Source organism: Ailuropoda melanoleuca, chromosome 1 (assembly GCF_002007445.2).
Source record: "Ailuropoda melanoleuca isolate Jingjing chromosome 1, ASM200744v2, whole genome shotgun sequence".
In the NCBI taxonomy this organism is placed as follows: domain Eukaryota; kingdom Metazoa; phylum Chordata; class Mammalia; order Carnivora; family Ursidae; genus Ailuropoda; species Ailuropoda melanoleuca.
In genome coordinates, this window is record NC_048218.1 from 166,938,880 (window position 1) to 166,952,257 (window position 13,378).

Consider the following 13,378-nt stretch of genomic DNA (forward strand, 5'->3'; position numbering starts at 1 on the left):
CCATCCGGTCCCCAATAGGAGGGTGCCAAGTGATGAGACAGGACAAGCACACCCCCCTCTAGCATCTCCTCCCTCAGAACCATCTCAGAACAGATGCTGCAGAGAGCACGGGGCAACAACTGAATGGGCACTACATCCTTCCAGGCACGTTCCCTAGTCCTCTGCTCTTCCAGAAACATTGTCTCACAGAGAAATGAGCTTGTTGGCCCAGAGGCAGTCAATGGTCACCACACAGATCCAAATTCCTCTTTCAGAGGAACATTCTAAGCACAAGGAGCTACAGGGCTGGGGGTGATGGGGGGCAGCTCCCTGTCACAGTGGTTCGTTGACTGAATGGAATGGGAAAACCACCATTCCTTTGACCAAGTCAGAGTAACCATTTGCATCACGAAACTGCTGGTCGTCAAAATTGGGTCCTGCCCACAAAGCAAAGAGAAAATAAGAAATGTCAAGGGTGTGTTTCCCAAGTGCTGACATCCCCGCACCCCAGGTTCCTCTCTGGAAGCAGAGCCCAGAAGAGAAGGTCTAGCACAGACAGGGTGTGCATCGGCAATGGGATTCCTACACGTCCGGGCAGCGTCCGCCTTGGCCGCCCCATCCACGCGGGCTCACCTGTGATCTGCTCGGCAGCCCAGTACTTCCCCACCGTCTCCAGCACCCAGGCCTCCTCGCGATCCACGATCAGATACGCGCTCTGGAAGCTATGGAAGGAGTCCGCGTCTTCATAGTAATTCCCACCTTGTCCGTGTTCTTCCAACAAGGCGACAATGACATCTAAGGCTTCTTTTGCTGTTGTCCCTCTTTCTAAACCAAGCCTGGTAAGAAAGTAAGTGAGAAAACCAGAAGTATACCTCAGTCCTTTCCTACCGTGTGGTTTTCACCACAGCAACCAAAGACCGGCCCGAAGCTGAGTGACGAAGTGTGAGACACGCATGAACATGTCCCATCCGCGGGCTGAGACGCAGGCACACGGCACTTGAATCCAGAATACATCTCGCCCACATTCGGTCCAAAATCAGAGGGGTGCTCTCTGTCTTTGGGCACCCCCCTCCCACACAGACAGAGGAGTCAGGAGCCCAGCAGCTTCTTCCTCATGAAGGGCATCTCAGCCTTCAGTTCTTTTCTAACTCCGGCTCCCTTGGAGCTGGCCAGCTCAGCTCCAGCCTTATCAAGGCCCCCTTTCTGTGGCTTCTTCTTCCGCCTGCCTTTGGGCAAAGGAAATCTCTGCCATTCTACACCAGATATGTGGGTTGGTAACAGAAGTGTTCCATAGCCAGCCACTGTCCTCGGTGCATATAATTTACTCAGAGAACTCACTAGGAACGGGTGCCTGGTAAGGACACCTATAAAAAAAGTACCTACATCATCAGGTTGCTCTGAGGACAGGTTTATGACATAACGAATGTGAAAATACAAGCACAACTGCTCAGGACCAAGTAGGTGGTGGGTACACTGGAGAGGCAGCCCCCTCCAGCAGAAAAACAGTGACTCACAGAGAGAGGGACCCGGCTTCCAGTTCTCTTCGTGCCACCCACTGGCAGCATGACCTTCAGTAACCTAACCTTTCAGAAACCTGATTTTCTCATCTATAAAGTCAAAACAGCAGTACATCCCTCTCAGGCTGATCTGAAATAGGATGGCTCATGGTACATGACCATTTCTCCATCTTTTCCTTCACATCAAAGTTCTGGTGGCAGGAGCGCAAGAGCCTCCGAGCAGAGGCAGCAGTGCCCGCTAAGATGGCACCGCAAGCCAGTTCTTGGGGAATTTCCAACGGACCCATAGTCACTAAAATCCACCCAGCTTGATTCTTTCTGAAGGGACTTTCATTCACTGTGCTGCCAGGGAGAGAAAAAGATGGTGCTACAGACGTATTCTCGTGACGGGCTTATTTTCATAGATGATTATCAATTCACTGGGTATTTCTCAATGTTAGTTTATTTAGGAAGACTTGGTGACCAGCCACTGCTTTGCAAAGCTAAACCCTAAGCCCTTAGGAGAGAGATAAATAATAAACCCATGAGAAGACTGGATTAAGCAGACTTTTCTGTTGGTCAGTGCCGTCTTCTCCGCAGAGGAATAGCAGAAGCAGGCACCCATCTGTTCTTGAGGATCTGGAGCAAGTAAGTGTGAGCACCTCTATAGGTCTGCTCAAGCCGTGCCCCCCAGACAGCCCCCTTCCTCCCTCCACGGATCCCTGGGAGCCTCTGGTCACCTTGCCCCGTGCATGCATTCCAAGCAGAAGCTGTCCCCGGGGCTTTTGCAGGGCTCCAATGTGCCCATGCGACCATGTGCTAGGAGCATGTGATACCTAGCCCGGGCACCCCGCCTTTGGAAGCTGTGACTGCTCTTGTGAAGTTTCTAGCTCACTCTCCGGCTCTTCTGCCTGCTGCGATCCACACTGCGACTCCCAGGCATGCGCCTGCCCTCCCACACTGACTTCTGTGTCTCTGTGCACAGCCTCTGCAGTGGGACCTCGACACTCATCCACAGACATGACTCCGATCTCACTCTCCTACTCCCTGCGCCAGGACCAAGGGAAACGATACTCCTTTGTCCACCTGGCTACTCCCACCTCGCTTCTATACCACGGGACAGGGACAGGACAGCCTGCTCCACAGACTGCGAACAACAGCAGGGTTACCCGCTGTCCAGCTCAGACTGAGGGGCAGATGCACTGGGGCTACCGAGGTCTAGGGCCACAAGTCACCCAATGTCAGGACGCCAGTTCCAAAGCCTTTCACGGTGGTCTGGCCTCCTAGATGGGGCAGATTCATGGGATTCAAAGCAAGAACAGCCTCTTTCTGGCCCCCATGCCTACTTCCACACTGGCTGCTTCACCTCACTACGGGCATGACCGGGCAGGCAAAGGAATGAAATGTACGGGGCCAAGGTCAGAGTCTCGCTCTGACATCTACCTTCAGTACAATTCAGATCCTTCAAAAGTGTGTGCTTGGTCCAGGTTTTTCTGGGTCTTGGAGTTAGATGCTCCCAAATTCAAATTCTTGTTTTATGGTGCATCCTTGGAAGAATCCCTTTTGCGGCCCATGACTCTCACACAGGTATGTCAAACTCACTGGGCCCTTTCCTGAAAGGTTACCAGACCTGTCCATCAGTTGGTGGAAGCTACAGACCACAGAGGTCTCAGCGTAAATGTGCACTTTCTCCCTACACAATCTACAAAGTGTCAAAACCTCTACTCCTTTGTATAGGATGTTGGCTTTGGCAGGTGCCATAGAGGTCATCCAGTCTAAGGCCTCCCCTTGAACAAATGCGGAGACTGTGGCCCAGAGACGTGTTATAACTCAGTGTATTCACACTGAAAACCAAGGCCCCTGGCTCCTAGCCCAATGTTCTTTTAATGTGGTCATGATTCTATTGCATTTCACTACCTCAGAAAAAAGAAAGTCATTTCAGAATGTCATTTTGTTCCAGCCCACCCTCTCCTTTGGTCATTCAGTCCAAACTCAGTCATTGATCAGCCACCGCAGGCCAGGCACACAACTCCTGGTGCTTGTGATGCAACGGAAAGCGAGCAAAGATCCCCATCCCACTGAGCCCACGCGTCCACTTCCCCCTGTTCGCAGTGGCTGGCAGAGCAGGGAAAGGGAAACAGATGACGGAGATAAAGAGGGGATGGGAGGGACATATCTCTCTTCTTTTTTCCTTTTTATCTTACGTATTTTATATGATTCATTTCTTCTCTCCTATATTTTAGATGTATTTCAAACCATAAACTTCACCCACTTAAAACATACAATGATTTTTACTATATGCATAAAGTTGTGCAACTATCACTGCAATCTAAATTTGGGACATTTTCCACACCCCACAAAGAAGCACCATTTCCATTAGGAATCACTCCCCATTTCCCATCCCAGCCCCAGGCAACCACTAATCGACTTTCTACTGCCTATTCTGGACAGCTCATGTAAATGCAATCGTACAATATGTGACCTTCTTTCGCTTAGTATCCTGTTTTCAAAATTCAAGCATGTAGCACTCGGCTAGCTTTTATTGCTTAATAATATTCCATTGTAATCTGCTTTTTTCTCTATCACCTTGCACTTCCTATCAAAAGGCACATGTCTTCTTTGGGAGGCTCGTGTTACAAAATATTGACGTTTGGAGGAAAATAAATCCTGTCCCCATTCCCTGCCTGTTCTGAGCAGTTGTTCCAAAGAATCACCGTGTCGCACCTGACCAGATCCATCCCCAGTAAGGCCTCCGTCTCAGCGGCGGGTTCTCTGGCATTGATGGCTTCATTGGCTATGCACACTCCATGCTCGTTGGCTCCCATTTCTGCCCCCCAAAGCCAGGCAGGTCTGCTTATCACAATGGCATGGGTCCTGGGGACTTGGTCGATTGAAATGTAAGTGCACTGAAAAACGAAGACAGGAAAGAAAGGACCATTACCTGCCAGGATCCACTTAGTTTCCACGCTGGTACTTACACAGAACCCCCATATGAGTTACAAACAGAGCCAAAAAATGACAGGCCTTGGGAGCACCAGACTTAAAAAACACCCCAAGTCTCAATGCAGCTGAGAGGTGTCTATGGCGAGTTGCAATTCTGCAGATCAGCTGTCAGTCTCTGGTTCAAGCCCAGTTTATCCACGGTGCTCACGTAGCCAGCAGTCATCTTCTTGAACCAGGTATGCAGCCAACCCTCTGCTCCGAATATTCTGCTGGTCATTTCAGTAGGCACAGAGGGGCACTGGCGTTTCAAACATACATAGCTATTTATTCTCATATGTAAAAATCCTTCTGGATCAGTGGTTTTCAAACTGTTTTAAAGTTATAGAGCCCTCAACATTTGTTGCAACATGGACGGCACTAGAGGAGATAATGCTAAGTGAAATAAGTCAAGCAGAGAAAGACAATTATCATGTGATTTCTCTCATCTATGGAACATAAGAACTAGGATGATCGGTAGGGGAAGAAAGGGATAAAGAAAGGGGGGGTAATCAGAAGGGGGAATGAAACATGAGAGACTATGGACTATGAGAAACAAACTGAGGGCCGCAGAGGGGAGGGGGGTGAGGGATTGGGATAGACTGGTGATGGGTAGTAAGGAGGGCACGTATTGCATGGTGCACTGGGTGTTATACGCAACTAATGAAGCATCGAACTTTACATCGGAAACTGGGGATGTACTGTATGGTGACTAACATAATATAATAAAAAATCATTAAAAAAAAAGTTATAGAGCCCTACTACAGGAGAAACTTTACCTGGAGGCCTAACATAGAAAGTGGATTAAAGGGAAAATATGTTGCCTGAAGAATGGGGGTTCTTATGCGTCTGGCAAGGATCCAAGGATCTCCCTGGAACCCAGTTTGACAACCTCCACAACTGCTCTACTGGTAGAAGACGGAACATGATGATAGCATTTTACATTTAACTAATGCATTAAATGCTCTCCTATACACCGTGCTTCCCTGTCTGTCTCACTTGATTCACACACTAAGCCTGTGCAGGGCACACATAAGGAGACAGTCCCGGAAGGGCATGTTTCTAACTCGTCAGGACTGCAAGACATACCCCTTGGTGTTGTCTATCTTCCCTTCTCCAGGCCGCCATGTCTTTACCCGGAAGACGAGCGAGCTGCTCGAGATCAAACGATTTTCAGCCTCAGAAGCCTGCCTTCACACGAACTCTTACGCAGAAGCGTGAAGACAATAAAAGTGGTCCAAGTGTGTTGAGGCAAATGGAAGAAGGGTTGTGGGACCAGCTCACTCAGAGCCTGGCCTGCTGGTTCTTCCCTCTGCCTCCCCACACGGGGCCCCTGGGAGAGCGCCCGCGGAGAAACTGGAAAACCACAGGCTAGGTTGTCCGGAAGAGGCCTCCTGACTCTACCATTCTATCAGCCCAGGACATACACACCGTAGGGTGGATACAGCACGGTGTTCAGGGCTCTAAATTACACAGAGCTCTTCGGCTCTCAGGGGAAAATTTTATCAGCAGGAGCAACCATTTACATTTTAAATTGGGCACTGAAAGCTTTGGCTCAACTGTGGCCTTGGATCTTTTTCTGACTCAAGACCCAGTTATATCGACTGAATGCAGCCTGGAAAGTTATTCTGCATTGATTTTCCATAATCTCTAAACCTCGGGTAAGAGCTGAGACGTGTGTGGCATGCACACTCACTGATCAGGTGACACGCGTACCCTCATAATCCCTGCGAGAGGTGGCTCTGCACTGGGATGATGTTATTTCACTTGACAAATATTGGTAAACTCACAGCTAATTAAATCCAGAGGCTGTCAAGAGACTCTTGAGTTTTTCATGGCAAACTGATAATAAAATACACTCTTGAAATGTTTTCCCCTATCCAGTTCCCAAAAGTTGTTTACTTAAAATGATTCTGTTAGAGCAAAAACCTAGCCAAAGCAGCAAACAAACTACAGTCGTCTATGCTCTTCTAATTTGTAATTGAAATTAACATTTTGTAATTGTGTTTTTTCATGTAAAAAGCAGTTCAGGCATTTGACCAACATTTTCCAAAACCCCTGTGCACACTGAGCTCCAGTGACAAATTCTGTCTTGAAAAGAATGAGTAAATATGGAAGGAATTTAAGATTTTTTAAAAGATTTTATTTATTTATTTGAGGGAGAGAGAGAAAAACAAGCAGGGGGAGGGGCAACGGGAGATGGAGAAGAGACTCCCTGCTGAGTGGGGAGCCCAACAAGGGGCTCAATCCCAGGACACTGAGATCATGCCTGAGCCAAAGTCAGACACTTAAACGACAGAACCACCCAGGCGCCCCTTAAGATTCTCAAGTATAGATTTATCATAAAGGTTTTTTTAAGGTCAGGAAGAAAGTAAAAATAAGAATGAGTTTATTTGGGGCGCCTGGGTGGCTCCACCGGTTAAGCATCCGACTCTTGGTTTCAGTTCAGGTTGTGATCTCAGGGTCCTGAGACAGAGCCCCACGTTGGGCTCCATGCTCAGCAGGGAGTCTGCTTGAGGTTCTTTCCCCCTCCCTCTCCCTCCCCTTCTGGTCCTTCCCCTGCCCCTCACGCGCGCACGCGCGCGCACACACACACACACACACACACTCTCTCTCTCTCTCAAATAAACAAATAAACAAAACCTTTAATAAAATAGACTGGGTTTTCCTTATTTGTCTTGAAATTCGTTTTTACACATTCATTTCCATTTCACCATTTACAGAACCACACACAAGGCATTTTGTGCTAAGTGCTGCTGGCAGATAAGTCCGTAAGGATGCCCAATTCCTTTTTTTTTTTTTTTTTTTTTAAGGTTTTATTTATTTATTCGACAGAGATAGAGACAGCCAGTGAGAAAGGGAACACAAGCAGGGGGAGTGGGAGAGGAAGAAGCAGGCTCATAGCAGAAGAGCCTGATGTGGGGCTCGATCCCATAACGCCGGGATCACGCCCTGAGCCGAAGGCAGACGCTTAACCGCTGTGCCACCCAGGCGCCCCAGGATGCCCAATTCCTATTCTTTCAGTTGGGAAAGAAGGAGAAGGTACACATGCAAATTACCATGGCCACCAGGCCAACCTGAGTAGCTGTCACCAAGGCCTATCTACCTAACATGTACTGCATCTCCCCCCCCCACCTTATACATCTGATCAACCTGATCCTGCTTTTTTTTCCACATTCCATTCCATTTACCCCTTTCCAAAATAGTGTATAATTGACTCAGGTACTGCATATACTATTTATTATGTTATCTCCCCAGCTACAGGGTAAGCTCCATAAGGACGGGGAGATATCTCTGCGGTTTAGTTCACTGATATATCCGAAATCTGGCACATCCTAGGCATCAATGGACCTTTTTTTGAAAGAATGAATGAAGGAATGAATGAAGGAATAAGTGAGTAACAGGGATCACGGGGACATAATACAAGTGCAAAAGAAAGAGGGAAATTATCCAAGAGGGCAGAGGCTTTATCAAGTGGGTGACATCTGAGTTGATCTTGAAAAATGGGCTAGACATCAAGGCATTCCAGAAAGAGGTAAGAGCCACAGAAGACAGAGAGATGGGGATGTCAAAGGTGTGTTCATGGTCCAGGGACACCCTCCTCTGTGACGCTCAGGGAAGCTACTGCGACGGCATTGAGTAACAGGACTGCAAGAGCTCAATAAGTATTGACTGATAAAAATGTTGAAAATTGAATCCAAAAGACCATATGGTCTTCGTAGGAGTTCAAAATATTTGCAGCCAACTTGACACTTTTTGGCCAAACTCAGAATGAGGAGGAAGAAAGGAGATGCCCAAGTAGCCAGATGGGCCAAACAGCCCCTCCTAAGCACTAGGCCGAAAGCCAAGGCAGCAGATCCCCCTCATATGCTACCGAGCAGGGGGGTAGGGAGATGGGGAGCCGGGGGGGTGCACCCAAGCCTCAGTGAGCTGTAACACACACCCTTTAGAGCATCTCTGTCATGAACGGTAGCAGCCTGGACCTAACAAGAACCCTTCTGTGGCTGCAATTCACACACACTCCACTGTGTTTGCAATCTGACTAATCATACCCAGGTCAAAGCGGATGGTCACACTTGCCTCATATAGATTGGTTCTCTAAAATCCTAGTCTGGGAGCAAACGTCATAAATAGGGAACGTTTACACAAGATGTAATTAGCTGAAGTTTATAAAGTCAGCCATCTAGAACGTGAACTCTGCAGGTAGTCATTTCTTTTGTAAATAAAATCCCCCAACCGTCAGGATTGCCACATCATTAATGAGGCAGGCAGACAGTAAGTGCGATTTGAGGCAGCCAAGAAGGTCTCACCAGGGGAAAGAAAATCCAAACAGCACGTGAAAATCCAAACAGCACGTGAAATCTTCTTTCAGCATGACAAAAACAATTTAGTTTCAAGTCAAAATTCCTAGCCAGATTTCTAGTAGAAAACAGAAAAAAGAACACGTTCACCACTCAAAAGATCAGTCTTTCCAGGGATGGTTCTGGCCGCGGCTTTGGGGACTGAAGCTGTTTAAGAGGTCTGCAGAGAGAGAGATGAGCAAACCGTCCTGCTGCCCTACGGCCACTCCCAACCTGCCTTTAATAAAACAAATCCGTCAGCCAGCATGACTTCTGGGTGCCAAGGCCACATTACAACATGAGAACGTCCAGAGTGGGGCATGTGGTGAGGCACGCTTCTAAATGTCAGTGCTGCCTAACGCTAATCATCGAGGTTTTGAAGGTGCCATCGCCTGCACTGAACCTGTCACTCTCTCAGGTGGCTCCGGGGGACACGTGCAGGTTGGAGGATAGAAAAGATGAGCCTTGACAAAGCCCTGGAGACAGAGACAAAAGACAATTCTTCTGCAGAGCAAGCCCTTTATGATTTGGTGTGACTGTGTCAAAAACGAAAAAGCAAAATCAGCTTCACGCTGTCGCCTACTCTTTGCACATTCCAGCGCACACTCTTTCTGGATATCACCCAGTGAAAGGGGAATAGAGACACTCACACAATAGATGTTTCAATTAATGAAATGCAACCATTGTGCTTCCTACTGTACTTGGATGGTGAGCACAACCCTGGCACCACCAGTGAAAGCTGCTCTGAAATGAGCTGATGAGTCAGCCAGGCTTCCTAGGGTGGGGGGAGAAAAAGGCAGGGAAAATGGGACGCTTTGGAGGAATATTTTTAGTTTTAGAAAATTTGCAACTCTAAGGCAGCATTGCTAATTATCACTGCGGTTTTGGGGGGGTTGTTTTTGTCTTTTTTATCCTAGTGTCTTGCCTGCTACTTGAATGGTTTTTGAAAATGTGCCCTTAAGGTTCATAGGACTTCAAATAAAGGCCAAAAAAAAAAAAAAAGGTCAGCCACATTTTAGAAGAGCTGCTTTTTATTTTCCTGAAGCCGTAAGATCTTTGAGAATGGGTGGTGCAGAGGCCTGGGGTCAGACACAGGGTTGGAAGAGGGGACACAGTGGAAGGAAGGCCCCTGCTAAGCCACGCTCCCATGGGGTGAGGGAGACATGTCTGGAGGCTCCTGCTGCTCATGGGGCCGAAGTGAGCAGACAGGAAGACTGGCGCACAGTCTGCCCAGCGGCCACAGAGCTTTGCTCCGCTCTCTCTGATTCCAGAATAACCTGTGCTCTCCTGTGTAAGAGGGAATCTTTAGAATGAAAATTCAGACACTCTCCTCCGCAAAACACGTACATCCCACAAACCACAAATACAGCTGTCATCTGGACAATGTTACTAACAACGTGACCAACGCTCATTAATGGGTACTTTTCTATTCTTCTTACAAGTACCTTTATCCAGGAAGAAAAAGGAAGTGATCTACCAAAAGCCTGCCCCAAATTCTGAAAGTTTCATAGTCTCACGGAGATACTGAACTCATACGGAACTTCATGTGCAGGAAAATACAAATAAATTAAAACTCACTTTCCAAAAAAAAAAAAAAAAAAGGAAACAAAGAAGATTTTAAACTTTAAAGGAAGGGGTAAAATGGAGAAAAGGTTTATTATATAACAATAAGAGACTCTTTTTAAAAAGCATTATGTGTCAAATCTGACTTGGCTATCAAGAATTCTGTCTCAACTGAGGGTTGATGGAGGGGGAGAGGGTGGGGGGATGGGCTAGGTGAGTGATGGGCATTATGGAGGGTATGTGTTGCGATGAGCACAGGGTATTGTATGGAAGGGATGACTCACTAAATTCTACTCCTGAAACCAATACTACACTATATGTTAACTAACTTGAATTTAAATTTAAAAAAAAAAAGAATTCTGTCTCCACAAATTGGAATATAATTATTCTCGGGGGCACCAAGTATAAATCATGTCAACTTTAACTGAGATTTATTGTTTTCTGGAACAGTATTCTAATGCTGGATCCCTTGTTTCTTTTTTTTTTTTTTTTTTTTTTAAAGATTTTATTTATTTATTTGACAGAGATAGAGACAGCCAGCGAGAGAGGGAACACAAGCAGGGGGAGTGGGAGAGGAAGAAGCAGGCTCATAGCAGAGGAGCCTGACGTGGGGCTCGATCCCATAACGCCGGGATCACGCCCTGAGCCGAAGGCAGACGCTTAGCCGCTGTGCCACCCAGGCGCCCCTGGATCCCTTGTTTCTTAAATAGAAGATTTAACCATGTAAGAATAGACACACATACCCATCCACGGGCATACACACACACACACACACACACACCATGCACTCACAGAACATCATAATCCAGGAAATCATTCACCTGCTTCCTCGATACTCCTATCTATAGGAAGGAGCAGAGCTCAAGGAAAAGCCGAGATGAGTTCTGTGAGGCACGGTGGTACAGCTTCCTCAGAGAGGACAGAGGGCCTTTCACAAATGGATGTGCATTTATCTATCCTATTCCACATCCAAAAGGGATGTTGTAAAAAAAAAAAATTAGAATCCACAAGAGAAAAACTAAAGAACATAAAATGCTCCAGTCTTCCAACTGTGCAGCTAAACAAAAATGTGCAGTGTAATTTTTAGAAGCTGAGGAACTCTGCTAAGGGATCCTATTTCTCATTCTTCCAGCCTTAAGCAAAGGGAACTTGCCATAGAATAGAGGATTGATGGACACACTGAGGGAAGGAGGACGGGTGGGTGAGTGGATGACTTGGAAGGGAAGACTGCCTGGGAGGATGGGCCAGCTGGAAGGGGAGGCGGGTCAGTGGATGAGTAATCAGGATGACTTTTAGCACAGAGTTTTCCCAGAAAATGAAATCCTGGAATCCCAAAACTTAAGTATGAGGTTTCTAGGGAAACTGCAGAATATGTAAGTTTAAAATGTCACGAAATGGCTGAGAAATAGATGGAGTTTTATATGAACTTCTCACTCTTCATAGTTTAGAAAAATAATTTCCTTATGCTAATGAGAGCTTTTATAAAAGTTACATGATAGTTGTCGTGGCTCATGAGCCCAGCTATGGAAAAGAACCCATCATTCTGTATTTGGAAAAGTTACAGGTGTAACTATGAGGGAACTAAAGGGGTAAGAGTAAATTTGCAAAGCAGATTTAGAACCATGTGCTACAGATAGGAGTTTGGGAACTGAGACCCGGAGTCACACAATCTCTCAACACTAGCCAATTCTTTAATTAAAAAAAAAAAAAAAAAAAGAGGGGCGCCTGGGTGGCTCAGTCGGTTGAACATCTGACTCTTGATTTCGGCTCAGGTCATGATCTCAGGGTCCTGGGATGGAGCCCCGCATAGGGCTCCGTGCTCGGCAGGGAGTCTGCTTCTCTTTCTACCCCTCCCCTCTGCTTGTGCTCTCTCTCTCTCATGCTCTCTTTCTCTCTCTCAAATAAATAAATAAAATCTTTAAAAAGAAAAAGAACAACTTTCACAATGTTCTCCTTAAAGTTTACAAAGTACTTTCAAGTGTCAGTTCCCATGGGCTTCACAAAAAAACTCTGTGAGGCAGACACAGTGGGTTTTATGATCTCCATCTGGCAAATGAGTAAACTGAGTCTCAAAGACCCAAGGTGCAGGAAATGGGGAGGCAAGACTGGAAGCCAGGACCCCCGCATCTGGGGCCAGACTCATTGCACACTGGTTTCAGGCAACTGTAAATTTCCATTGCTTTATAATGGCAGAACAAGCATAAAGTGTTGCATGTTCATAGAAGGAAGGCAGGCTGGGAGCCCCTGAGTGGCTCAGTCAGCTAAGCATCTGACTCTTGGGTTTGGCTCAAGTCATAATCTCACGGGTTATGAGACGGAGCCCCAAGTCAGGCTCTGTACTCAGAGGGGAGTCTGCTTGAAGATTCTCTCCCTCTCCTCTCCCCCTACTCACACTCTCGTTCTCTTTCTAAAATAAACAAATAGATCTTAAAAAAAAAAAAAAGAGGACAGGTTGAATTTGGGCCTTGAAGGATGCATAAGAGTCTACCAAGTAGATGAGAAGAGGGGAGAGGAAGGCCATTCTTAGCAAAGGACAGAATGAGCAAAAGCACAGAGAAATGCAAGTGTGTTATTTGTTCAAGAAATGATGAGCAGCTCAGGGTAGCTCAAGCCTATGGTTCCGGCTGGGAGAGGAAAACCAAGAGTGAGGTTAGAAAGGTAAGCAGGAAATTGTACGGAGGGCAGTTAGTACAGATACTTTAGCCCATGGCCCAGCGATCCTGCATGTGGAACTGCATGTAGCGACTATATCTGCACACGTGCAGGATGACTCGTGTTCAAGGTTCTTCATGGCTGACTTTCTGGACTGGCAAACAGTCCCAGTATCTGCCAACAGAGGACTGATGGAAAAATTATGGGACAGCTCCACAATGGACTCCTGTGCGTCCATAAAAAAATAACAATAAGGACGATCTCTGTGTACGGATGTAGAAAAATCTTTAGAAAATATTATTAAACAAAAAAAACTGTAGACCTTTTTTTGAGTTTGGAATTTTATATTGAAAAAATCAAGTTTCAGAA

At 46.6% G+C, this 13,378-nt stretch overlaps 1 protein-coding gene across 2 annotated transcripts in view; it reads right to left on the reverse strand.

The window, feature by feature from the left end:
- Positions 1 to 13,378, reverse strand: part of SCRN1 (secernin 1) — a 61,722-nt gene that overhangs the window by 20,418 nt on the left and 27,926 nt on the right. For both annotated transcript variants that reach the window (XM_034669765.1, XM_034669763.1), the window contains exons 3-4: positions 4,200 to 4,381; positions 613 to 815 (exon numbers count right to left, since the gene is read on the reverse strand). In XM_034669765.1, coding sequence (XP_034525656.1) covers positions 613 to 815; positions 4,200 to 4,381 — 385 coding nt within the window. The remainder of the gene's footprint in view (positions 1 to 612; positions 816 to 4,199; positions 4,382 to 13,378) is intronic.